Below are 27,255 nucleotides of genomic sequence, written 5' to 3'. Positions count from 1 at the left end.
TTTTTGCTCTATAAATCAATGTGTATACCATCTACAATGATTCACATTGGGGCATTTATGTTTTAAAACACAAATGTAATGCAAATGTAATTTAAATATGAACAAATATGAATAATTGTTAATGTTTAGACAAGTATTTTTACATCATGAATAAATCCAGGTTATTGACACTTTTCTACTATTACATGGGGACTTTTATTTGGAAATGTTCCGAAATTCCGTAACCCGGAAGTACCTTTTTTTGCTGCTGACGAGACACTGATCTCTTTCTAGCGTTGAACATGGCGCCTGAGGTAGACTAGCTGGAAACGTCAGCCAGCATCAACATGAGCAAATAAATGGTTACCAGTTTGACCTTTTATCGTTTCGAATTAAATGGTTGATTAGTTAGTATGCAGGAAAGTGACGCGTGTAATTAACTTTCTCAACCTACAGATTAGGTGAAATAATGGAAACTCGAGGAATAGAACAGATGTTTGACTTCCAGCGGTAAGAACAAGAAGTGTTGTTGTCAAGACAAGCTAGCTAGCAGCTAAATGAGTATCAGTCCACCGATACCCATGGCAGAGATTTCCAATAGTCTTGCTCATAATCGGCTCTGGCTATTAGCTAGCTAAGTCACCGTCTTCTTGGTGTTCATTTAACTTGTTAGTTACTGTAAGCAAATTAGCCTACAAGATAGTAATACTATTATCCATTAGTTTGGTCGGTAACAGTTACATTAGTTTCCTAGTTTGAAGCATATAATCTGTCCCCTTGGACTCGGAATATTCTTCCTGTCAAGGATAACACTGATCTGTGTCTGTCTCAAACAGGTTGCCAAACGATGGACTGGTCCTTTTGCTGGTATTACTTTACTCTCCAGTTGGCCTTTGTTTGATGTTACTACGACTCTTCGTAGGTGCACATGTGTTTTTGGTGAGCTGTGCACTCCCAGACAGTCTTGCTAGAAGGTAAGGGTAGTTTTGCAACTGGTTATCTTACTAAATGTTAGGTTGACTCCGCATAATGACATCATCATACACAGTGGGGTGACTTCCTGCTTAAAATAAAAACAAATCTGTCAGCACTGCCACAGTGGTGAAGGGGCGTAAAGATGTCGGAATTCAGATAAGTCATTGTTAAACCGCTATCCGTAGTGCTGAAACTCCAGGCGGCATTCTGTCTTCTCCCTACAGTTCTGAGCGATTAGTTTCGGTCATCTGAACTACAATCCCGACGCTGTGTTTAGACACGTCAATAATCAAGGCTTTCAAAACATATGGCCCTTGTCTCCTGTCTGTTTTTTGTAAACAAGTGATGTAGCATGGATATATGGCCGTGTGGGAACATTAACCGAATAAAACGTGTGTAGTAATTTAACCTTTTATTTTTAGAAAAGTATTTCTCGCTGATATGAAAGATATGTTCCTTATCTTTCAAAACACTGCCATCAGCGATGCGTGTTAATGTTTAAAGCAAGCGTCAGGGCTTTTAAAAAACTCCCCCAGTCAGGAGATACTAACATCAATAGGCGCTAAAGCAGTTAGCGTCTATAAATGGGGTACACTGTCCACTGAGGATTTAAACGATGGCTTTTTAAATGTTTTTTAAACATGGTTCAATGCACCAATAAATCAGCACAATATAGTTTTTCAAATTGCTGTTAACCTGGAGCTAGAATTGGGATCATGTATACTTTGGTAATGACGACACAAAAAAAGAGTAAAGGAAAGAAATGTACTGTACAACAAACTTAGACAACGAGGCATTTGGTAAGTAAATGGGGTCTAAAAAAACATGAGCTGGCGCACACCAAGAACAATAGTTTGTGTGGATGTGCTTACTAATGGTGAATAAACTATCAAAATAAAGTCCCAATACCCATTAAATTGCTGGGAGATTATACATGGAGTGTGCGACTTTCTTTATTTTGATAGTTTAAAGTACATGGGGGCCACCATCTTTATGCACCTCTGCTATTATTAGCTTCTCCCAATATGGGTATGCCTCAACCAAAGAAGGGTGCACATTTGAAGGAACCAATTGTGGGAAGTCTTGGCAAATTTGCTGTTTGTCTAGTATCTCTCCATTTTAAAACATATCCTGTTTTGTGTTCACTGGATCAAACTCAAAGAATTCTTCCTGTTCCAGATTCATTGTGAGAATAATGTTCTCAGTCCTTGGTATGCACGTCAGACAGAACAGCCCACGTTCAAGAGACAAAAGCACAAAACTGTACATCTGCAATCACGTGACCCAGTTTGACCACAACATTGTCAATCTTCTGACTTCCTGCAATACTGTGAGTGTTTTGTTGAAGTGAAGCTATTCATTGTGTTGCACTTTGAGCTCCTTGAGTTCATCTCAATGATTTTGTATATACAATAGATGACTGATAGGGGGCACTGTGTTGAAGCCACCGTGCCTCCATCTTGGCACTCCCCCACCATTGTAAAAAATATTCTGGAAGCTACAGAAATACATTTAATGTCTACATTAGTTTTTGCCACATTTGTTATATTACAGACACCTTCATGCATACTTTGACATTATATGATATGAGCTAAACATAAAGAAATATATAAATACATTATTTTTTACATATGACTAATGTGATTTTGTCCTTGAAACATTTAATTGAAATACTGTAGAATTCCATTAATTCCTATAGAGGTCCTACTGGGGAGTGCCAATATGGCAGACCGGTGGCGTCAAAGCCGCTCAATGGCCAATACATGGTACCAGCAATCCAGGGTTTGTAAACATCATTGGTTGTTCTTGCCCAGCTGAACAAAGAGATATTTTTCAAAAAATGCACCTGCGTTGACTCAACCTTACACCATCAGCCAGTGTTTGTTTGTTATTTTTACCGTGACCTGTTCCTCTGCTCAGCCTATGCTGGAGGACTCTGCAGGCTTCGTGTGTTGGGCCCGAGGCTTCATGGAGCTGGGTGCCATATCGGGCCAGGATGAGATGGAGGAGTCCCTCAGGAGATACTGCTCCTCTCCAAAAACTCTGCCCCTACTCTTATTCCCCGAGGAGGACACCACCAATGGGCGCGCTGGCCTGCTGAAGTTCAGGTGAGCCACAACACACTGCATTATCCCTGTCATCAAGCTGATTGAGTTCTCACTCTCTCTCGCTTTGGTTTTGAAGTGTTCTTTCATTATTAAACTTAGTGTCCCTGCCCCACAGCACTGGTTTAAGCATAATGTGCAGATCAGTACTATCCATGGGATTTATCTTGTGTATAAGACATTTATTTTTGTAATCGATTATATCTGCCGTCTTTGTATATACAAATACGTTTTTCTATTTTCCCTAATCACCAGTAGAACACAGAACTATTGCTTTTATTAATTTAACTGGAAATAGTGATTTATTAACGGGTCTTTAGAGGAGAATGAGTCCTGAGCAGAATGCCAACACTGCTGTAAGGTGGCTCTGTACTGCCCCTGTATTACTGATTCTAAGAATTACTGAGCTAACAGAACTATTGCTGTTATTAATTTAACTGGAAATAGTGATTTATTAACGGGTCTTTAGAGGAGAATGAGTCCTGAGCAGAATGCCAACACTGCTGTAAGGTGGCTCTGTACTGCCCCTGTATTACTGATTCTAAGAATTACTGAGCTAACCTGTGTTTTATCTCCCTCAGCTCCTGGCCTTTCTCCATGACTGATTCCATTCAGCCTGTGGCCTTACAAGTGAAGAGGCCATTTGTAGCTCTGGTAATACCATCAAAACTAAACTGCCTCTGTCATATTAGTTTAAAAGCAGTACTCGTGACATATTTAACCATCTACATTTGGTGAGTGTTTGTGTAAAAAGTTGGGCTTTCAAAAGTTGAGGGTTTCCTCCAATAGTCCATAGAAGGCCAGTACTTTCTTGTAAAATTGGTTTTCACTCCAGTGATAGACCTAAAGATTTTGTGTTAATTTTTCACTCTGCCTTTACATAATTCTGTCAGACAAATGCAGAGGATTTCCTGAAATGAAAGTACTAATGCAGTTTGTTCCTCTTTCTCAAGAGCACGCCAGACTCCTTTTGGCTGACAGAACTGTTGTGGACCTTTTTCGTCCCATGTACAGTGTACCATGTAAGGTACTAAATAATTACTGTCTCTCACTACTTGTCTTTGTCGGGGCTCTGGTTGGACCTTGTAAAGGTATCACTTTGATAATTGACACATTTTATGTATGTCCTTAAAGTCCAGTCCATTACTCACTGGAAAATTCTGCTAGAATTAACAATGGTTTTTGTAATGGTTTTGCCGTTTCAGAGTTAACATTTTGTCAGGATCAGCAATATATTTTGTGTTGTAATATAACTTTTCATTCAGCTTGATTAGAGGCCAAAGCAAGCTTTCATCACAGGGAAAGTTTAATATCCCTTTTATACTAAATGTTTTTCTGCCAAATTTACCACACTGTCAACTTTTTTTTGTTGTTGCCGTTTCCTTATACCTGAAAGGTATAGTTGGTATCAAAGCCAAAACTTTTTTATTTTCGCCTAGCGGCCTAGTAATAATTTCGGTAAACTTCTGCCTACAGCTTAGTATGAATCGTAGCCGTAAACCTGAGGGGGCATTGGCATGCGCTTTGTTCTTAAACTCTTCATGAATGTTAGGCAGCGCCAGTTAACCATCCTCCTGCTAGTTCTAAAATTTGAATAGCCCACCATGAAGCATGCATTGTTTTCTTAACCACAGCTGGGGGAATAAATATAATTGATTTTATGAAAAAAAAAAAAAAAAAAAGAATCAAGTAGGCTAATGCAATTGACGGCATGTATCTAATTTTATGTTGTCTAGTTTTAACAAGTGGATTATTTTGCTGTTCAGTCGCTTCGTATCCTAGGCCTACTCCCGAACCAAAAGCCTGTGACTTCACTGACTTGTCTCAATCAATGTGATATTGTTTCCCTGAATCTCTGTCTGTATAGGTTCATTGGTTTCTGGCTGGTTTTCTGAGGTCGTACAGCTCGTCTATTTCGTTTGCTCTTCTATCACTGATCAGAAACATGTTGCATGCAATAATGTAGCCTAAATGAAGTGTAAGCCTATTATTTTGCTAGATCGCGGATAGACCACTCCAAAAGCCTGCGGAGGTTGTGAAATATAAACACGAGACTCTTTTGAAAATAGGATTGCTATTATTTTCTATGGGTATCATGATGAAGCTACTCTCAATGTAAGACCTTTACGCCTGCTTGCTAACAAAGTTGAGTGAGGATAGGAAAGAGATGAAGCATGGATAAAACAATATATGTTATTTTATGACAGCGATTCTACACATTCCCTTGACACAAGTTATGTGGGAAAAATATTATTTGAATTTTATTCTGTTATATTCCTTATATTCTCACTACAAATATGCACTGAGTGGACAAAACATTAAGAACACCTAAATTTGTCGGGGCATGGATTCTAAAAGGTGTTGAAAGTGTTCCACGGGGATGCTGGCCCATGTTGACTCCAATGCTTCCTACAGTTGGCTGTATGTCCTTTGGGTGGTGGACCATTCTTGATGCACACTGGAAATTATTGAGTGTGGAAAAACCCAGCAGTGTTCCAGTTCTTGACACAAAACAGTGCGCCTGACACCACATACCCCATTCAAAGTAACTTATATCTTTTGTCATGCCTATTCACCCTCTGAATTGCGTAGACACAATCCATGTCTCAAGGTGGGGAAAAAATCCTTCTTTAACCTGTCTCCTCTTCATCTACACTGATTTGAAGTGGATGTAACAAGTGACATCAATAAGGGATCATAGCTTTCACCTAGATGGTCGATGTCAAGGAAAGAACAGGTGTTTATAATGTTTTGTACACTCAGTGTTTGTGTGATTGTGATTGGATTAGGTGTGTCTTGTCTGTTTATTGAACAAAATAATGAACTATTGATTTCATTCATTTGGACGTAATATACTTTTAGTGTATGTGGACACCCCTTCAAATGAGTGGATTCGGCTATTTATAAAATCAAGCACACAGTCATGCAATCTCCATAGACATACATTGACAGTAGAATGGCCTTACCAAAGAGCTCAGTGACTTTCAACGTGGCACCGTCATAGGATGCCACCTTTTCAACCATAAGTGCTGTTATTGTAAAGTGGAAATGTCTAGGAGCAACATCGGCTCAGCAGCGAAGTGGTAGGCCACACAAGTTCACAGAACAGGACTGCGGAGTGTTGAAGCACGTAGCATGTACAAAAATAAAATAACATTCACTACCGCGTTCCAAACTGCCTCTGGACGTAACGTCAGCACAAGAACTTCGTTGGGAGCTTCATGGAATTGGTTTCCATGGTTCAGGCCAGGCCCCTTAGTTCCAGTGAAGTAAAATCTTAGCATACAATGACATTCTAGACGATTCTGGCGCATCCAACTTTGTGGCAACAGTTTGGGGAAGGCCCTTTCCTGTTTCAGCATGACAATGCCCCCATTCACAAAGTGAGGTCCAGCATGACAATGCCCCTGTCCACAAAGTGAGGTCCATACAGAAATGGCATGTCGAGATCTGTGTGGAAGAACTTGACTGGCCTGCACAGAGCCCTGACTTCAACCCTATCAAACACCTTTGGGATGAATTGGAACGCCGGCTGCGAGCCAGGCCTAATCGCCCTACATCAGTGCCCAAACCTCACTAATGCTTGTCCCCGCAGAAATGTTCCAACATCTTGTGGAAAGCCTTCCCAGAAGAGTAGAGGTTCTTATAGCAGCAAAGGGGGGACCAATTTCATATTATTGCCCGTGATTTTGGAACGAGATGTTCGACGTCCACATACTTTTGTTCATGTAGTGTAATTAAACTCAGTATGCCATTATTTTGAAAATACATTTTATTTATCTTATCTATCTTATGACCTGCCTAAACATGTATTTTTTTTAATGATGTATATTCATACAACTACAACCACTCGTCACTGGCATGCGCACGGGAGGTATAAAAGGCGTATGCAGGAAAGAATGTCGTAAAAATGGGTTATGTAAACATTGACTTTAAAAAAATATTATTTTTTTTTTTACATACCGTAAAACCGTTGTGAAAGCAGAATAAGTTCACTATTAAAGCTCACAAGGCTTGTAGAGACCCTGTTTTGTTTATTTTCACAGATGGCTCCCCCCTGTATCTAGACAAGATGAAGAGTCCCTTCAAGAGTTTGCCAACAAAGTCCAAGAGGTATAAAACCTTTTGTCATTCTCATTTTAGCACCCTTATTCTGCACTGCCTTCTATTCAGTACCGCCCACATTTTATATCAAACAAGCAAAGCAAGTATGTATCTTATCAAAGGGTTTGTTGTATATTGCAAGTTATTATCACATTGGGAGCTGAAAATTCACAATGATATGGAACACTAAAGAGAATAATTATTATATTGTCCTCTGATTGGTCTTTGTGTTGTCCATTTTCAGCTTCTAGCCACTGAGCTCAGCGTGGTCTCTACACAGATTACCAAAGCAGACAAAGCGGAGCACATCAAGAGGAAAAGGCACATTGCACCGCGCACCACAACCTCAAGTAAGTAAGGGAGAGCCCTGGAGAAAACTTCCCTGACAAGGCCCTTCCTACAACATGGCCTTGGTGCTTGTTATGCTTACTTGGAGGGTGGTTGGCACCATTGGTGATGGTGTGTATTTGCTGCTGTCTGTCCAGATGTGGGTGCCAGACCACATCCAGTTCCCCTGGGCTTCATGATCCGCAGCTCTGGGGTGGAGGAGCTCAGGATCAGCAGGATGGCTCAGCAGGTGAAGGAGGTTCTGCCTGACATCCCCCTTGGCATCATCACCAGAGACCTGGGTATGCCACCTTTTTATTTCCACTTTGCATTTCCAGTGCAGTGACTGGGAATTTGGAATGGTGATGATCAGTGCACTGACTCGAGTCCTGTATTTGCATGTGAATTTTATTCAAATGGTGTTTGTATTAGGATCAATGGGAGAAAAAGGCACAGAAGTTTGCAGCTTTCCCCAAATCTTTCCATTTACCCTTTTTACAGTGCAAACCAACTGTGTGGACACCACTATCACTAATCTGCTGGAGAGCACTGAGGTGTTCCCAGTGGAGGCCACAGGCGGTGCCACGTCTGCACCAGGCCCAGCCTGGCGGCCCCTCTCTTCTTCAGCTGCACCTGCTCCCACCATTAAGGTTTGCCAATGATCTAAATGATGTCTTACGTACACTGGTAGTCTATATTACCTTGCTCGCAAAGTAATTAATGTACCATCTTGCTACGCTATTCTATTCATCAGGGGTTTGCTATATAGTCTGATTTTGATCATTTTGACCCATAGCCTGCTGCCACATCTTTTGGGAAATCACCGGTAGACAGACACATGTCCTTACAAGAGAGGAAAGAGGCCTTGTATGAGTTTGCAAGAAGGTGAGATCAAAGCTGCAATTCAATCTCTGATTAATTTATAATTTCACCTACATTTTACACTCAGTCATTGTTGTCCACCTTTCAACTCTGTTAGTTGTTTCCACCCTCCTTTCTCTAGACGCTACATCGAAAAGCATGAACTGGAGCAGGATGAAACCTCTGAACAAGATCTGATTGCTGGGAAACGTGTTAGGAAAGACAGTTGTTAAAATCAAAAAATTGTACAGACAATAAGTGTACTGGAGTGTATGCAGAGCAGAGTGGAGTTTTTGTTGACCCACACGTACAGGAAGAAGACCTGAAGATTTCAATGGATTTATTTGTATTTTTTTTATATATTTTTTTGCATGGCAATCATGCATGTCTTCTTAAATGTTTGTCCTGGTAAAAATATTATTTTGATAACAATTTCTATTAAGACCCAGTGACGTCAAACATCTCATTATTTTTTATAATGGCAGAGGTGGTGGTAAAAACGAAATCTTTCTTGCTCTGCTTTCAGCGAATACTCCTCAGGTCTTAGGTTCATTATGATTTGTGAGTACGTGTTTCTGCAGTATACATTTTTAAAGTCAATAAAATCAGTCATTTATAAATGCAAGAGATTGTCTTGAATAGTATCACAATTCCAGTATTTATCTTTGATTTACTCTGGCTGGAATCAATGAGCGCAAAGCACCATTGGGTCATGAAATCAGTGTATGTCATACTTTTGAACTCTACTTCAGAGTAAATACATTTGTGTATAAACGTTTGCAATTATCAAGTCAAAAACCCAACTATAAAACCGTAAACTAGAGCATATAGCTTTTGAGGGAGGTCATTCAAAGTGATTCCTATTGTTGGCAGTAGATAAGACAGGCTGGTCATCCCTGTGATTAACTATAGAAACTCTTAACATTAAACAAATGTTTAATAGTTAGACGAAACAAGAATAGCACACCATTGTGAATGAGGTGTTATGCTTGTGTAGGCGTGGCATATGAGTGTTCTTCTGTCTCCGCCTGAGGCCCGTGCTCTTGTTGCACAGCGGGTATATCACGCTCCTCATAGGGCTGAGCCCCCCCCCCCCCCCCTTCAGCTGTTCTCCCTCTTTCCTACACTTGTTTGAGAAGTAGGCAGCCACTGACCCGGTACATCACCTATAGTTATCTGCCCCACTATGGGCACTGTGGCAGTATCGTATACACGGGGTGGATTTTACCAGTGACCTCAATATATTATCACAATACTTGGGTGCCGATAAGATATGTGTTGCGAATCAATACTGTGATTTGATTGCAATTTGATGTTCCAAACTTATTGCTCACCATATGTCTGCTACAGAGACAAGAGAGCCATGAGAAAACAAGTTTTGATCAGTCATGAAATAAAAGTGCTGAAAACAAATTGGCAGGTATAGCCAACTAGCTCAAAAATAATCTTGCAATATTGTCAAAACAATATATTTCTTCAAAAATAATATCTCTATAACTAGATTTTTAAAAATATTTTTACCACCAATGTGTATATCTCAGTCAGGAAAGCGAAGGGAAGAATGGGTGATACAAAAAATGTTAATCGAGTAGGCCTATCTGTAATCTGAGTTTTCATCCTAACAATGGTTAGGTGAATGTTGCAGATTTTAAAAAAAATATGTGGAAACTTAAAGGTAAACTATATATTTTGTCTGTAACTCATATAATTCAGATAATGGATTACTGTCTTGAAGATGGCATTGAATCACTTCAGCAAGAGCCTTAACATTTCAAATATCTAGTCTGTCGCTGGTTTGTTGCCTCCAAGGAAATAGACCAAGTCAAAGGTAAAAATAATGTAAATATGATCATAATTTCTCCCTAATTAGTGTAAGTGATGGAGCGCTGTTTCATGATGCAAACATTATGATTGAAGGCATTGAATGCTGCAAAATTGAACAAATTCATTCTGTCACGGCATACATGCTAGATTTTTGAGAAACTGATAACGCGAGTATGACGCACGATCTGAATGTAGGACTGGGTTTATGAAGCCAGAATTTTATTCTAGCTTCATTTCATATGGTCCTATAATATTCGGCCTATTACAACACGTGATGTCGCACTTCCAATCAGAAATCCACCAATCACGTCGCTTACAACGCGGGTACTGCGACCAAACGGACCAATATAATTGCTGTGAATTGAAACGGTTTTAGAGAATGACCTAACAAAAATACCCTGTACGCACCACCGAGGTATATATAAATACACATATGAGCGCAAAAGTTTGAAGATTGTAGTCATTCGAAGAAGGAAGTTAAATTAATTTTACTCCACTAACAAAATGAGAGAGATTGTTCATTTACAAGCAGGGCAGTGCGGTAATCAAATTGGCGCAAAGGTTTGTACATGTTTAGGCTTTTAAAGCCATATATATTTATCTTTTTAAATTATATGTAGAATTATTATTGGTAAAAAAAAATCTACGGCCAAGAGGCCTCAATATTGATCTTTCAAAGTGTGCGCGAAAACACGTAACCCCTTTGTTCTCAGATGATCAGTAATTGTTTGGCGGAAAGTATCATCCTCTCGATTATACTTTGTTTGCCTTCCTGTTCCAACAAGTTCAATGATTTTTAAATTGTATGTACTTGTTTTATTTGGGACCATTCAAATGATCGAGGTAATATAATTCAAGGTTGTTTACTGCCCGGCGTTGGACGAGCTCGCAGTTATGTCTGGTTCAGGTCATGGAGTGCGCCAAACCGGTCAGCGCGCGCTCTTTGCGATTACATTATAGCCTTGCTGTTTTTAGTTTGGTTTATATTTACTTATCGATGTACTAATACATTGAGCCTAATTTTCATGTTTTATTTGTACATTTATCGAAGGACAACGCAGAAAAAAAAATATATATATATATATAAAATGGGTGCCAACTTTTGAAACTCCATTTTGTTTTTGACACTTGACGCATGGGAGCCAGAAAGCAGAACTCTTTTTTTTTTCGTTTTTTTTTGGGCGGGTGGCCTTGTTCAAAATGGCTTGTTTGCATCCATTTTGTATTTAATTAAACTGCAAAAATGTTAACAGTGAATTGACTCTGGATTGGCATTAATTGACGTCTCCCTATACTAGTTCTGGGAGGTGATTAGTGATGAGCATGGCATTGACCCCACTGGAAGTTACAATGGGGACAGTGATCTTCAGTTGGAAAGAATTAATGTGTACTACAATGAAGCTTCAGGTGAGTTAAGTGGTGTGATGTCTTGACCCACAATGGTCTGGTAAATCTGGCAATTGTCCAATTTGGGTTAAATGCAACAATCAAAAATGGATCTCCTAGTTACCATTGTTAGCCAGGTACGATTGTTTTGAATTTCTTTAAGTGTCATTTTTTGACTTTTCAGGTGGAAAGTATGTGCCACGCGCAGTTCTTGTGGACTTGGAGCCTGGGACCATGGACTCTGTGAGGTCCGGACCATTCGGTCAAATCTTCAGGCCTGACAACTTTGTCTTCGGTAAGAAACTTGGGAGTGGTCTATGGACCCGGATTAGTTGCATGTTACTACAATAAACCTTCATTACTTGACTACAGGCACCACAGGCAAACGGTTGGCATTAATTACTCAAAGAAAGGGTTGCCATGTCACATAATTAACTTTGTCATCTCCTGCTTTAGTGTTTGTGTAATCCATCACTAGGGCCCAGTTTCATCTCCTCTTTACTTTGGCATTATACTTCTGTCCATTACAGGTCAGAGTGGCGCAGGTAACAACTGGGCCAAGGGCCACTACACCGAGGGTGCAGAGCTGGTTGACTCTGTCTTGGATGTGGTGAGGAAAGAGGCTGAGAGCTGTGACTGCTTGCAGGGCTTCCAGCTCACCCACTCCCTGGGAGGTGGAACCGGCTCTGGCATGGGCACCCTGCTCATCAGCAAGATCCGTGAAGAGTACCCCGACCGCATCATGAACACTTTCAGCGTGGTTCCCTCCCCTAAAGTGTCAGACACTGTGGTCGAGCCCTACAATGCCACCCTCTCAGTCCACCAGCTGGTAGAGAACACAGACGAGACCTACTGTATCGACAACGAGGCGCTCTACGACATCTGCTTCCGTACCCTCAAACTCACCACGCCCACCTACGGAGACCTCAACCACCTGGTGTCTGCGACCATGAGTGGGGTCACCACCTGTCTCCGCTTCCCTGGCCAGCTCAACGCTGACCTGCGCAAACTGGCAGTCAACATGGTGCCCTTCCCCCGTCTCCACTTCTTCATGCCTGGCTTTGCACCCCTCACCAGCAGGGGCAGCCAGCAGTACAGAGCCCTGACGGTTCCAGAGCTCACTCAGCAGATGTTTGACTCGAAGAACATGATGGCCGCCTGCGACCCTCGTCACGGCCGTTACCTCACCGTGGCTGCAGTCTTCCGTGGGCGCATGTCCATGAAAGAGGTGGACGAGCAAATGCTGAACGTACAGAACAAGAACAGCAGCTACTTCGTTGAATGGATCCCCAACAACGTCAAGACTGCAGTCTGTGACATTCCTCCCCGTGGCCTCAAGATGGCTGCCACCTTCATTGGAAACAGTACTGCCATCCAGGAGCTGTTCAAGCGCATTTCTGAGCAGTTCACAGCTATGTTCCGCCGTAAGGCTTTCCTCCATTGGTACACAGGAGAAGGCATGGATGAGATGGAGTTCACTGAGGCAGAGAGCAACATGAACGACCTGGTTTCTGAGTATCAGCAGTACCAAGACGCCACTGCAGAGGAGGAGGGCGAGTTTGAAGAGGAGGGTGAAGAGGAGTTGGCTTAAATTGTCTGTTTTCTTTCCTTGTGAAACATCTGACTGGTGTTTGTTTTTTTCACTTCATGTTTCCTTAACTGACAAGCTTCAGCTGTACTACTTTTTTATTTTAATTTTTGTTTTGTTTACTTCAAATAAAAGAAACATGGTTAAACACTTGTTTGTCATTTAATACGATCATTGGATAATGGTGATTTCTTAAATGTATACTATGTTACAGTAATTTGTGAGGGAGGTGATGGTGAAATTTGTTTCCTATGCAGTTCAGTGATACTGAACAAATATACATGCAACTATTTTGAGTTACAGTTCATATAAGGAAGTCAATTGAAATAAATTAATTAGGCCCTAATCTACGGATTTCACATAGCTGGATATGCGTCTGTCTGTCAGATACCCAAAAAGGGGGTGTTGGCCAGTGTCTGGTGTGAACACCATTTGCTGCATGCAACGTGACACATAATCCAGAGTTGATCAGGCTGTTCCTTGTAGAATGTTGTCCCACTCAACTTCAATGGCTTTGCAACGTTGAAGGATATTGATGGGAACTGGAACGTGGTTGTACATGTCTATCCAGAGCATCCTGAACATGCTTAATGGGTGACATGTCTAAGTATGCAGGCCATGGAATAACGAACATTTGTAGCATCCGGGAATAGTGAACAGATCTTTGACATGGAGCTGTGTGTTATTGTGCTGACACATATGGTGGCTGCTATATGGCACAACAATGGGCCTCAGTATCTGCATTCAAATTGCCATCGCTAAAATGCAATTGTGTTGTCCGTAGCTTATGCCTACCCATATCATGGGGCACTCTGTTTACCACTGCACTTCCACACAACGCCATAAACGTCTGCAGTTGTGAGGTTGGTTGGACGTACTGCCAAATTCTCTAAAGATACAATGGAGGCCACAGATCTGGACATTGCTGCAGTCAGCATGCCAAATGTATCCTCCCCAGGGAAGCAGGTAGCCAAGTGGTTAGAGCGTTGGGCCAGTAACCGAAAGGTTGCTGGATCGAATCCCTGAGCTGACAAGGTAAAAATCTGTCTCTGAGCAAGGCAGATAACCCACTGTTCCCTTGGTGCTGAAGACTGTTGATTATGGCAGCCCCCTGCACTTCTAATTCAGAGGGGTTGGGTAAAATGTGGAAGATGCAATCAGTTGAACAATTGACTAGGTATCTCCCTTTCAACTTGAGATCTGTGACAAAACGGCACATTTTTTGTGGCCCTTTTTTCCAGCACAAGGTGCACCTGTGTAATGATCATGCTGTTTAATCAGCTTCTTGATATGCCACACCTGTCAGGTGGATTATCTTGGCAAAGAATAAATACTCAATTGCAGGGATTTAAACATATGTGGACAACATTTTAGAGAAATAAGCTTTTTGTGTTTATGTAAAATATCCAGAATGTTTTATTTCAGTTCATGAAATAAACACTTAACATGTTGCATTTATATTTTTGTTAATTGTAGTTGTACACAAGCCTTTGAATGGTATTCATGTTTGCATTAGAGAATATTGTTATTTGCAATACATTTTTTAAAGTTAAATATTGGATCTCAAGGATTTTGGTTCCTAAAAGGCAAATATGTAGTTGATTCAAATCTGGTTAGGAAAATCCCATACTAAGAGCATCTGCTAAATGACTAATATCGATTTTGAGCATGAAACCCAAAACAATGATGCAAAATTATTTTAATTCTAGTGAGGTCAAGGCCAATGCAATCTCATATTCTCTATTGCTAAACATTATGTAGGTAGGACTACAATATAATACAACATGTGAAATTCCTTTCCTGAAAAGGGGTCATCGGGGCCCAGTTTTTCAGAACATTCAACCCTGAGTTCCCCCTTCACTTTAAATTATATTTTGCCCAAATGTCATTGGAATATATAAATGATCTTTGATGATCATATAAATGATATTTTAACATAACATGATGTATGTTAGAGATTTGGTTCAGTTCTCTCTTAACTACATCCAAAAACGAGGGACCCTAACGCTACACAATTTTGATCTGGATTTAATGTTTTGGAGAAACTGGGTTCTCTTTAACTGTTGGGCTCCCGAGTGGCGCAGCGGTCTAGGGAACTGCATCTCAGTGCAAGAGGTGTCACTACAGTCGTCCGGGTTTGGCCGGGGTAAGCGGTCATTGTAAATAAGAATTTGACTTCCCTAGTTTAAAAAAAATACAAATTAACTGTTCATGTCATGTGAGAGTAGTCGGTTGTCTTTTCACCCAAATACCACTAGGTGGCACTAATTGTTCTTTGCCCAGAATGCCAGGGACGAGATGAATGGCAGAGGCCAGGGTTTATGATGAAGCACACCTATGCGCAGGCCGACGTTATGGGCGGGCGCAATCGGGCCTGGCCCCACTCTACCGTATCTCCTTGTCTTTACAAATAAAATACAAAAATATTGATCAAATATTGACAGAGACTCGCGCCGACAGAAAGACCCACCAGTCTCATCTAAAGCATCAGAGCGAGCGAAACAGTGCCCCTCTGTCTCCGTAAGTGTAGACCATGTATCTGAAGCTGTCTGGACAAAAGGAGTATTGCATGTCATACTTTTTCTGTATTGACAGCTTCAGATGATATTGTACATTGGCTACATATCGTAAAACGGGCGCTGTTTCGCTCGCTTGTTTCAGCAGAGGAGAATACGCGAAAGGGCTCACTCTCTCACAAATAAAAAATCTGTGCTGAATAATCCCAATGCGTTTCTATGGGCATAATATGTAGACCTAACTTCTCGCCTGCATTTTCGCCCTTTACAATCTATCACAATCGCGGCGTTGGGACAATGGCTTGTATAGTTAGGGCGGGAAATTAGCATCTCATTAGTATATAGAGATTTCTGGTTTCAGCCATTTGCACTGTTTGTACGCTGGCTTCCCCTACAGTAAATAAAAAAATCGAAATACTTTACCAGAGAGCTTGATTTAGCCACAGATGACCATTAGCTTAAAAAATAGTTGTGGATTGTTTCAAATCACAAGTGCATAGGCTTATGCCTATTTGGGAAGCCAGCAATTTGGGCAGTGTGCGTGGCAATAGGCCTAGCTGTTTATTGAGTTGTGTCAGTCAGTGAAAATCACCTAAAATGTGGGAAGATAATGTGTTTTGAGTATAATTTAAAATGTTGAGACAAGTAGAAGGGAAGGGTGTATGGGTGAAGATATGGGCATCTCTCTCCAGAATGCCTGCACTCAGCTCTCCAGAATGTGCTCTGCTGTCTCCTGACAATTATTGGACATTCATTGTGTGTGTGGTTTGCCCTTTGATTGTTTATTTTGATCAATTCACCATTACATATGTCACTAGTAGGCCTAGTAAATGTACCCTTAATCCACATAATTTAGTTACATTTATTTATGTTAATGCATGTATTAGAGTCATTTACCATTATCATTCTGGAAGAGGAAACGTTGTTTGCAGAGTTCACAACCTGCTACACTAGTGAGAAACATGTTTTGGTTTATTTCATAAGCCTCGTTTAGGAATTTTGTCCACAAAAACAATTCTCCATGTGAGCAATGAGCATGTGTGTGGTTACTCCATTGAGGGAGCTGGAGAGTACCCAACCTGCTGAGTTTATACAATGTTGCACTTCAGTGGTGATAGCTCAAATTAAGACAGAGAAAGGGAGGGAGACAGGCGGAGTAAAGAGCTTAATGCGATTGAAAAAAAAAATGAATTTTCATCAGGATATTTTGTACTGTTTGTATTTGTTGGCTTTAGGCCTTTATAATTTACTTAGTTGGCAATGGAAGTTATAGGCCTATTGCTGCATTGGCCTATAGAGGCTATCTCTGAGTTCCATGACGTGAGTACTTTCTTTATCTTTATACACTACCAGTCAAACATTTGGACAACCTACTCATTCAAGGATTTTCTTTATTTTTACTATTTTCTACATTGTAGAATAATATTGAAGACATCCAAACTATGAAAGAACACATATGGAATCATGTACTAACCAAGAAAGCGTTAAAAACAAATCAAAATATATTTTATATTTGAGATTCTTCAAAGTAGCCACCCTTTGCCTTGATGACAGCTTTGCACACACCTGGCATTCTCTCAACCAGCTTCATGAGGTAGTCACCTGGAATGCAGTCGCAAAAACCATCAAGCACTATGATGAACCTGGCTCTCATGAGGACCGCCACAGGAAAGGAAGACCCAGAGTTATCTCTGCTGCAGAGGATAAGTTCATTAGAGTTATACCAGCCTCAGAAATTGCAGGCCAAATAAATACTTCTCAGAGTTCAAGTAACAGACACATCTCAACATAAACTATTCAGAGGAGACTGTGTGAATCAGGCCTTCATGGTCGAATTGCTGCGAAGAAACCACTACTAAAGGACACCAATACAAAGAAGAGACTTGTTTGGGCCAAGAAACATAAGCAATGGACATTTGACCGGTGGAAATCTGTCCTTTGGTCTAATGAGTCCAAATTTGAGATTTTTGGTTCCAACAGCCGTGTCTTTGTGAGACGCAGAATAGGTGAACGGATTATCTCTGCAAGTGTGGTTCCCACCGTGAAGCAATGGAGGAGGAGGTGTGATGGTGTGGGGGTACTTTGCTGGTGACATTGTCTGTGATTTATTTAGAATTCAAGGCACTGTCAGAACAGAAATTACAAGATAATGTTATAATGCTGTTATTGCATCAAATGGTTGTTTTATGCAACAGAATAAGGGGTTGTTAGAACACTCATCTGTGTGTTTTCTACTGAGGAGGGGCCTCTGTGTGATTTAACACTGACAGAAGGTTTACGATGTCTTTTGGGTGATAAAACCTAAAGAGACCGCATTCCATAGCATGAGTTAATGTTTCTGTTCTACACAATTAGATACTGTCTGCTGTGAATTCTAAGTATCTTTCATACTAATCTTAACCTTTTGACCCATTCCATACATCTGTTGTTTGTCATGTAGGGGTGTATCTTGGCTATAAAATACCTTTGTACTTTTGTCCCGGGGCTCTCAACAAATCATCTGAGGGTGATTCGTCGACCAGCCTTCATTAACGTAGAACACTCAATCGATTCACTTTATATGTGTCTGTTGTATTGACCTGCTCCCTTATAAATAAGTGAATAAAAATTTAGTTTAAGTTTGACTTGTGTGATAAGTTTGTCTCTCCTAATTTGATAGTAAAGAAATTAACCACCACAGCACACTTAACCAGCATGGCTACCACAGCATTCTGCAGCGATACCCCATCCCATCTGGTTTGCTCTTAGTGGGACTATCATTTGTTTTTCAACAGAACAATGACCCAACACACCTCCAGGCTGTGTAAGGGCTATTTGACCATGAAGGAGAATAATGAGGTGCTGCATTAGATGACCTGGCCTCCACAATCACCCAACCTCAACCCAATTGAGATGGTTTGGGATGAGTTGGACCGCAGAGTGAAGGAAAAGCAGCCAACAAGTGCTCAGCATATGTGGGAACTCCTTCAAGACGGTTGGAAAATCATTCCAGGTGACACTGATTGAGAGAATGCCAGGAGTGTTCAAAGCTGTCATCAAGGCAAAGGGTGACTACTTTGAAGAATCTAAAATATAAACTGTTTTTGTTACTACATGATTGTTTTTTTCATCATTTGATGTCTTCACTATTATTCTACAATTTAGAAAATAGTCAAATAAAGAAAAACCCTTGAATGAGTAGGTGTGTTCAAACTCTTGACTGTTACTGTATGTGTCCATAAGACATCATTTTAATTCAGATTTTTATGATTAACCACATTACAATAATTTTGAGAAAAGAAACTGTTATCATCTAAATTAAACTGTTTTACAGCCTCAGTGAAACGACCTGTCCTGATTTGTCATAGACGCTTGCTAAAAAACTTTAATGAGCAAGCCTTCCTTCATGAACTGGCCTCTGTAAAATGGTATAGAGTCAGCTTGATCCCCTCTGTCGAAGATGCTTGTACCTTATTTTTTTTAAATATTTTCAGTGGTATTGTTAACAAACACGCCCCCATAAAGAAAATGAGAATTAAAAACAGGTTCAGCACTTGGTTTGGCAGTGATCTTGCAGAGTTACTCCACCTCAAGAATTGCATTTGGCGAAAGGCTCAGCACACGCGTACTCGGGCTGACTGGCTCTCGTTCAGGCAAATGCAAAATAAGTGCACTCAGGCTATTCGGAAGGCCAAAGTGAGTTACTTTAAGGAGCAGTTCTCTCTCTGTGCGTCTAACCCCAAGAAGTTCTGGAAAACGGTTTAAGACCTGGAGAACAAACCCTCCTCCTCACAGATGCCCATGTCTCTTAATGTTGATGATGTGGTTCTTACTGACAAGAAGCACATGACTGAGCTCTTTAATCACCACTTGATTAAGTCAGGATTCCTATTTGACTCAGCCATGCCTCCTTGCCCGTCCAACATTTCTTCATCTCCCACTGCTTCTAATGCTACTAGCCCCGACGCTCCTCCCTTTTTTTTTATCCCTGCCCTGCTACAAAGTTTCTCCCTGCAGGCGGTCAATGAGTCCGAGGTGCTAAGGTAGCTCGTTAAACTTGAACCCCAAAAAACATCTGGGTCAGATGGTTTAGACCTTTTCTTCTGTAAGGTTGCTGCCCATATAAAGGGGGAGATCAAGCTGATCCTAAATGTTATAGGCCTATTTATATTTTGCTCTGTTTATCAAAAGTGTTGTAAAAAGTTGCCAATAATCAACTGACTGGCTTTCTTGATGTCTATAGTATTCTCTCTGGTATGCAATCTTTCCGCTCAGGTTATGGATGTGTCACTGCAACCTTGAAGGTCCTCAATGATGTCACCATTGCCCTTGATTCTAAGCAATGTTGTGCTGCTATATTTATAGACTTGGCCAAAACTTTTGATACGGTAGACCATTCCATTCTTGTGGGCTGGCTAAGGAATATCGGTGTCTCTGAGGGGTCTTTGGCCTGGTTTGCTAACTACCTCTCTCAAGAGTGCAGTGTATAAAGTCATAACATCTGCCCTCTCAGCCACTGCCTGTCACCAAGGGAGTACCCCGAGGCTTGATCCTAGGCCCCATGCTCTTCTCAATTTACGTCAACAACATAGCTCAGGCAGTAGGAAGCTTTCTCATCCATTTATATGTAGATGATACTCAGCTGGCCCCTCCCCGGACTTTTGTGTTAAACGCTCTTCAACAAAGCTTTCTTGGTGTCCAACAAGCTTTCTCTGCCCTTAACCTTGTTCTGAACACCTCCAAAACAAAGGTAATGTGGTTTGGTAAGAAGAATGCCCCTCTCCCCACAGGTGTGATTACTACCTCTGAGGGTTTAGAGCTTGAGGTAGTCACCTCATACAAGTACTTGGGAGTATGGCTAGACGGTATACTGTCCTTCTCTCAGCACATATCAAAGCTGCAGGCTAAAGTTAAATCTAGACTTGGTTTCCTCTATCGTAATCACTCCTCTTTCACCCCAGCTGCCAAACTAACCCTAATTCAGATGACCATCCTACCCCATGCTAGATTACGGAGACTTAATTTATAGATCGGCAGGTAAAGGTGCTCTTGAGCGGCTAGATGTTCGGACCATTCGGACATCAGAATTGCTACCAGTTCTCCTTATATGACACATCACTGCACTCTATACTCCTCTGTAAACTGGTCATTTCTGTATACCCGTCGCAAGATCCACTGGTTGAGATATCTACTCCAGCCCTCATCCTCCACATACAACACCCATTCTGCCAGTCACATTCTGTTGAAGTTTCCCAAAGCACACACATCCTGGGTTGCTCATCTTTTCAGTTCGCTGCAGCTAGCGACTGGAACGAGCTGCAACAAACACTCAAACTGGACAGTTTTATCTCAATCTCTTCATTCAAAGACTCAATCGTGGACATTCTTACTGACAATTGTGGCTGCTTTGCGTGATGTATTGTTGTTTGTACCATATGTTGTTCTGCTACCATGTTGTGTTGCCACCGTGTTGTTGTCATGTTGTGTTGCTACCATGCTGTGTTGTCATGTGTTGCTGCCTTGCTATGGTCTTGTCTTTGGTCTCTCTTATGTAGTGTTGTGTTGTCTCTCTTGTCGTGATGTGTGTTTTGTCCTATATTTGTATTTTTTACATTTCTAATCCCAGCCCCCGTCCCCCAGGAGGCCTTTTACCTTTTGGTAGGCCGTCATTGTAAATAAGAATTTGTTCTTAACTGACTTGCTTCGTAAAATAAAGGTTAAATTAAATAAAAATAATGCAATTCTTCAGAAACTGGGCGTGGCTTCATAACTTTTCAGATTTTAAGAAAATGGCAGAAAATATGCAGCCGAAGTCCGACGAGAGCGGATATACATTTATTGTTTTAACTAATTATGACAATTGTTAAGAAAATGTTGAAAAATATAATAAAGTCATGCCTTTTCAAATAAGTTGCGTTACATGTTATTTTGGATGACAATTTGTTAGCTACGCTATCCTTATGAACCGCATAGCATTACAGAAGTATGTACTGGTATGTTAGCTAGTTACCTAAGGTTAGTCGGCCACTAATACACTACTAGTCCAGTGTGCGTTCTGAACGCTCCGAGAGCAAAATTCTCTGAATTTACTAATGGACAATCTGACAACGCTCTGGATTTAGGAATGCCCAGAGCGCACTCTGGCACTCCAGATTGAATTTACGAACACACACGAAATCGTAAAAAGTTTAGCTAGCTAATATGCTAACCCTAGCAAGAGGTTGCATAGTAACAGCATCAACTTCCTGTAAGACAGGTGAAGCTCTAGTACGTTCAACTGAAACGATACCATTCGTTTACAGTATACTAAAATAAACTAATAGTATATAGTATGCAGTATGTTAGTATGGGTTTTCGAACACAGCTCAGGTCTACCCTTGTGACTATTCAGCAAAACTCACATAAACCAGGTCTACCATTTGTGCAAGAGACACTAAACAAACCTTTTGACATTAAATATGTGTTAAGTTATTACTCTAATTCAGTTTATGGGTCCATTATGACCAATTCCCCTTGAAATAACAACATTTTATGTTTTTCAGTCAAAATCACTGATTTAAACATATGTAAAGGCTAATGGATAATAGTAAAATCATCTGTAAAATAAGTATATATATAAGTTTATCCATAACCCAACTCAACTTCAATCTACTGAAAAAATAAATAATATGCTATGATTAAATATACTGTATATAATAGCAAATGTAACGCTAAGATATTTTAATATACTGTACCACAAGAATCCATGGATTCAATGTATTGAAAATGAAGGCACATACGTAAACTATACCCTTTAATAAACAGTATACACTGAACAAAATTATAAATACAACATGCAACCATTTCAAAGATTTGACTGAATTAACATTTGGAACATTGGAACATTTCTGGGATTTTTTTTTTTAGCTCATAAAACATGGGACCAGAACTTTACACATTGCTTTATATTTTTGTTCAGTGTATTTACAAATAAAATATTTTTATATTTTTACTTTTTAAGCTGTTGAATATAGACTTCTGGTGCCAAATTCATCTGTGAAAGTACACCTTGGAGATTTATGCTTGTGGTCTTGTGACCATTTTGAGAAATCATATGAAACTTCTCTGAATCATACTTGACACCTTAATAAGGCATAATATATAACACATTTGTTGATAAATACAGCTTTAGCTTCTCTAGAGCCTGTAAAGTACAAAAGTGTTTTTTCTTCAGTATTGTGACTGATGGGATTAAATGGGTTAATATCACAGATTTTCTTAACCCAGGTTATTGAACAATTTGAACAATTTTCCATATCGAAGTAGTGCCTTTGACCGCCTACACATGCACAGTTCTGCGCGAGACGATGAGAAGCCCCTGACTGTAGTGTGCAGTTCGGGGCGGCTCAATGTGGGCTGAGTCAAACATCAGGGCCGGGCTCAATGTGGCGTCGAAGGTATCAACATCAACGAAAGCGAATATTAATCGAACCTAACCTACATGGATAAAAATTATGACCATGGAAGTAAGTGAGAATGTCATTATGCATAATCTACTTTGAAATATTCATGTTATACCAGTGCAGTGGTATATTTTTATATGACCAACTACCGCACCAATGTTAGCATATCGTTAATAGTATATACAATTATGAAGTCACCTGGTCACAACATACATGGCAAGTCAAGAAAAGCAATTGTAACTTGTCCACACTGCAAACTGAAGATAAATAAGAAAAACTTCAAAACACATTTACGAAGAAAGCATACACATTGCTTTGAAAGTGTCCAAGGAAATATTTTTGTCATGTGAGTGCATTGATATGAGGAAATGGTGTGTTTGCAGCCGAAAATACATTTTCTGGTCCAGCAAAACCCATACATGTTGTGAAAAATACTTGGGCTAATTCAGTTCCAACTGTGTTCAAAACGGTTATGCATGCTGGAGTATAAAAAGCTGTTGAATTGCACTTTTTCTTTACTTTGACATAAACTGTGTTCACAGTGCTCGGATCTGGTCCCCTGGACCTTGGAGGACTTTTGGTGTGGATGGTGTTCAGGTTAGATATTCCTTTAAATGATTCCACTGCACTGTACCATTTACATTTACATTTACATTTAAGTCATTTAGCAGACGCTCTTATCCAGAGCGACTTACAAATTGGTGGATTCACCTTCTGATCACCTTTACCTTGTCCAGGTGTTTACAGCATGTATCACCTTTACCTTGTATCACCTTTACCTTGTCCAGGTGTTTACAACATGTATCACCTTTACCTTGTATCACCTTTACCTTGTCCAGGTGTTTACAACATGTATCACCTTTACCTTGTATCACCTTTACCTTGTATCACCTTTACCTTGTCCAGGTGTTTACAACATGTATCACATTTACCTTGTCCAGGTGTTTACAGCATGTATCACATTTACCTTGTATCACCTTTACCTTGTATCACCTTTACCTTGTCCAGGTGTTTACAGCATGTATCACCTTTACCTTGTATCACCTTTACCTTGTCCAGGTGTTTACAACATGTATCACCTTTACCTTGTATCACCTTTACCTTGTCCAGGTGTTTACAACATGTATCACCTTTACCTTGTATCACCTTTACCTTGTATCACCTTTACCTTGTATCACCTTTACCTTGTCCAGGTGTTTACAACATGTATCACCTTTACATTGTATCACATTTACCTTGTATCACCTTTACCTTGTCCAGGTGTTTACAGCATGTATCACATTTACCTTGTATCACCTTTACCTTGTATCACCTTTACCTTGTCCAGGTGTTTACAGCATGTATCACATTTACCTTGTATCACCTTTACCTTGTATCACCTTTACACTGTCCAGGTGTTTACAGCATGTATCAACTTTACCTTGTCCAGGTGTTTACAACACGTATCACCTTTACACTGTCCAGGTGTTTACAGCATGTATCACCTTTACCTTGTCCATTTGATTGTCATTCCTTTATTGAAAAGTGTACCGTGTTCACACCACAGGATCTACCAGAGGATCTACCAAAGATTCTATTCAGTATATTATATTAGTCCTATTTTATGTTATAACATTGAAAAGTTATTATTTCTGTGCTTGCAGCATGCATAGCACACTGTTGTTATTGCTCATACTTTTTCTTGTTTATTATTCTTGACACTTTTTGGTACCTATTTCCTACAGTTTTTACACTACATACACAATTCATACATCAAACTCCTGCAGAGCTGGATGCTGATGTGACATCCTGTGCCTTCTTGGGGGGGGGGGCGTCTTCTATATCCTGAAATATATTCGGGGGGGGTAATTATTTACTATTATCATCATTATTGTTGTTGTCATAACTATCAAACTTAACAACCTACTCTTTCTTAACTTATAGTACGTTCTGTACATTGCAATGGAAGCAGTGATTTCACTGAGGTATGTATAAATTCTCATCACTAGTGGATAAATTGTTTTTTTGGGATCCCCATCCAATTGTGTGATTTTCTTTTTCAAAGGAAAACATGCAGCAAATTAGGCAATGGTGGTGCCTAGTTTTCCTGCAGAACTTTCTCATGCTGTAAGTCTTAAACATTATAAAGACATTTCCTTTGCATCCTTAAAATCACTTGTTTAACTGTAGCCAGAACGACCTGAATATATTATCATATTGAATGTATGCCATTCATTCACTAAGGTCTGAATAAGAGAGGTCGAAAGATCGTAAAAGGCGGCGAAAACAAAACACACTACAGGTAGGTGTCATAAGATGAGTGGTATAGTCTTAAACCAATGTTTAAAGACTTAAACCCCCCTCATATGATGAGTGGTACAGTCTTACACCAATGTTTAAAGACTTAACCCCCCCTCCAATATATTTCAGGATGATGTAGAAGACGCCCAGTCTGTCCCTTTTTTTTCCTGGAGAGAAGTGGCCTCTTTGCTGCCCTTCTTGACACCAGGCCATCCTCCAAAAGTCTTCGCCTCACTGTGCATGCAGATGCACTCACACCTGCCTGCTGCCATTCCTGAGCAAGCTCTGTACTGGTGGTGCCCCGATTCCGCAGCTGAATCAACTTTAGGGACTTTGCAATTCATCTGATCACTCTTCATAACATTCTGGTGTATATGCAAATTGCCATCATTCAAACTGAGGCAGCAGACTGTGAAAATTAATATTTGTGTCATTCTCAACTTTTGGCCACGACTGTATATATCTGCGCTCAATGAAACAATATAATTACAACGTAACATTTATCAGCACAATTTTAACAGTACATGACATACATAACAAGTCTGTTCACTGCAACAATATCAGTAGCTTGTCTTGTAGCATGAAGCAAAACGCGTTACAACACATCTGCTGGTACTTTATATAATATTTCCTACGATCTGTGTGTGCCTTGTGCAAACGTGTGTTTGTAATCAGTGTGTGACTGTCACCTCAGATGGACAAAAAAAAGTGGGTGGGGTCAAATGTGAGCGGAGTCAAATTGAGCCCGGCCCCGAATTGCACACTGCAGCCAGGGGTACTTTTTAAATATATTTTTTGTATTTTAATAATTTTTTTAAAACCTAAAAAGTTAGGTTTTGAATTCGACCATTTGTATTTGTGAATATGAAATTTACCTAGTATTATTAGCAGTTTATTTAAATATACTACATCTTTATTTATGTCAGAATTTCTGAAATAAATAATTAGATCAAAACCATTAAATAGTACAACCAGTCCTATTTTTTTGTAAAAAAATTCTGTATGTCAATCCCAAAAATTCTTCTGTAAATACAGGCAAAAAACAAATGCATTGTGGTCTCCTCCATTCCACAGAATCACATGTATCGGCAATATTCAGCTTGAATCTTTCCAAAACATGTTTCACAGTATAAATTCTATGTAACATTTTAAATGAAACTTCCTTTACCTTGTTATTGATACAATATTTGTTAGCAATTTTCCATGCTCCCCCCAATGTATATCACCATAGATATTTGACCAAAATAATCTTGCTGAGGGAATTGTAGTATCACAAACAATATTCCTATTTTGTTTATTACTACATTTATCTTTGATGCTAATATTGCCAATTAATATATTTTCATGTAAATCTATGTTACTTACCCCCCCCCGATTGGAATCGCATCAAAAACAATTACATATTTTTTCGGGGTGATTGGAATTTTAAGATCATCAAGAAATTCCCCACATGAGAGTAGATATCCATCCTCATTCAGTAACTGACCAACCAAAATAATTTTATTCTCAAACCAGTTATGAAAAAAATATATACTTATTTTTAAATTGTATATCTTTGTTGTTCCAAATAAAGAATCTGTGAGGGGAAATTGTGTTTATACGCTAACATCCAAGCTAAAATTGCCTGCTTGTGGAATTTAGCCAATTTTACTGGGATTTTATCAACATTAAAATTACATCGAAGCAAAAAATTCTAAAACACCAACAGAGTCAAATAAATACTTAGGGAAGACATTCCAAATACTGTTCTGCTTCTTAATATCCAATTTATTTTAAAAGTATTATTTAGAGTATTGAAATCTAAAACCTCAAGACCTCCATGTTCTTGGGTATTAGTGAGAATATCTTTCCGTAGTGAGGCTTGTTCCTCCAAATCAAATTATATTAAT

General features: G+C 39.8%; 2 protein-coding genes and 1 long non-coding RNA gene across 3 annotated transcripts; all 3 read left to right on the top strand.

The window, feature by feature from the left end:
• The first annotated feature begins 256 nt into the window (after positions 1 to 256).
• LOC135526307 (lipid droplet-regulating VLDL assembly factor AUP1-like) lies at positions 257 to 8,976 on the top strand. The gene is made up of 12 exons (XM_064954564.1): positions 257 to 489; positions 816 to 953; positions 2,134 to 2,284; positions 2,875 to 3,062; positions 3,641 to 3,713; positions 4,013 to 4,086; positions 7,106 to 7,172; positions 7,408 to 7,513; positions 7,649 to 7,792; positions 7,992 to 8,140; positions 8,287 to 8,375; positions 8,494 to 8,976. The coding sequence occupies exons 1-12, from the start codon at positions 449 to 451 to the stop codon at positions 8,582 to 8,584; spliced, it is 1,311 nt and encodes a 436-aa protein (XP_064810636.1). The 5' UTR covers positions 257 to 448; the 3' UTR covers positions 8,585 to 8,976.
• A 1,540-nt stretch (positions 8,977 to 10,516) lies between these two features.
• On the top strand, positions 10,517 to 13,297 carry LOC135526305 (tubulin beta-4B chain-like). The gene is made up of 4 exons (XM_064954563.1): positions 10,517 to 10,736; positions 11,474 to 11,582; positions 11,746 to 11,856; positions 12,092 to 13,297. Exons 1-4 carry the CDS (start codon positions 10,680 to 10,682, stop codon positions 13,150 to 13,152), a joined length of 1,338 nt encoding a protein of 445 aa, XP_064810635.1. The 5' UTR covers positions 10,517 to 10,679; the 3' UTR covers positions 13,153 to 13,297.
• A 9,719-nt stretch (positions 13,298 to 23,016) lies between these two features.
• LOC135526304 (uncharacterized) lies at positions 23,017 to 27,119 on the top strand. Its single transcript, XR_010453281.1, has 6 exons — positions 23,017 to 23,149; positions 23,629 to 23,683; positions 25,010 to 25,050; positions 25,131 to 25,192; positions 25,310 to 25,367; positions 25,496 to 27,119. It is a non-coding gene; the product is annotated as an uncharacterized LOC135526304 (long non-coding RNA).
• The last annotated feature ends 136 nt before the right edge of the window (positions 27,120 to 27,255 follow it).

Source organism: Oncorhynchus masou, chromosome 32, assembly GCF_036934945.1.
Source record: "Oncorhynchus masou masou isolate Uvic2021 chromosome 32, UVic_Omas_1.1, whole genome shotgun sequence".
Taxonomy (NCBI): domain Eukaryota; kingdom Metazoa; phylum Chordata; class Actinopteri; order Salmoniformes; family Salmonidae; genus Oncorhynchus; species Oncorhynchus masou.
This window is presented reverse-complemented; position numbering and strand designations above follow the sequence as displayed.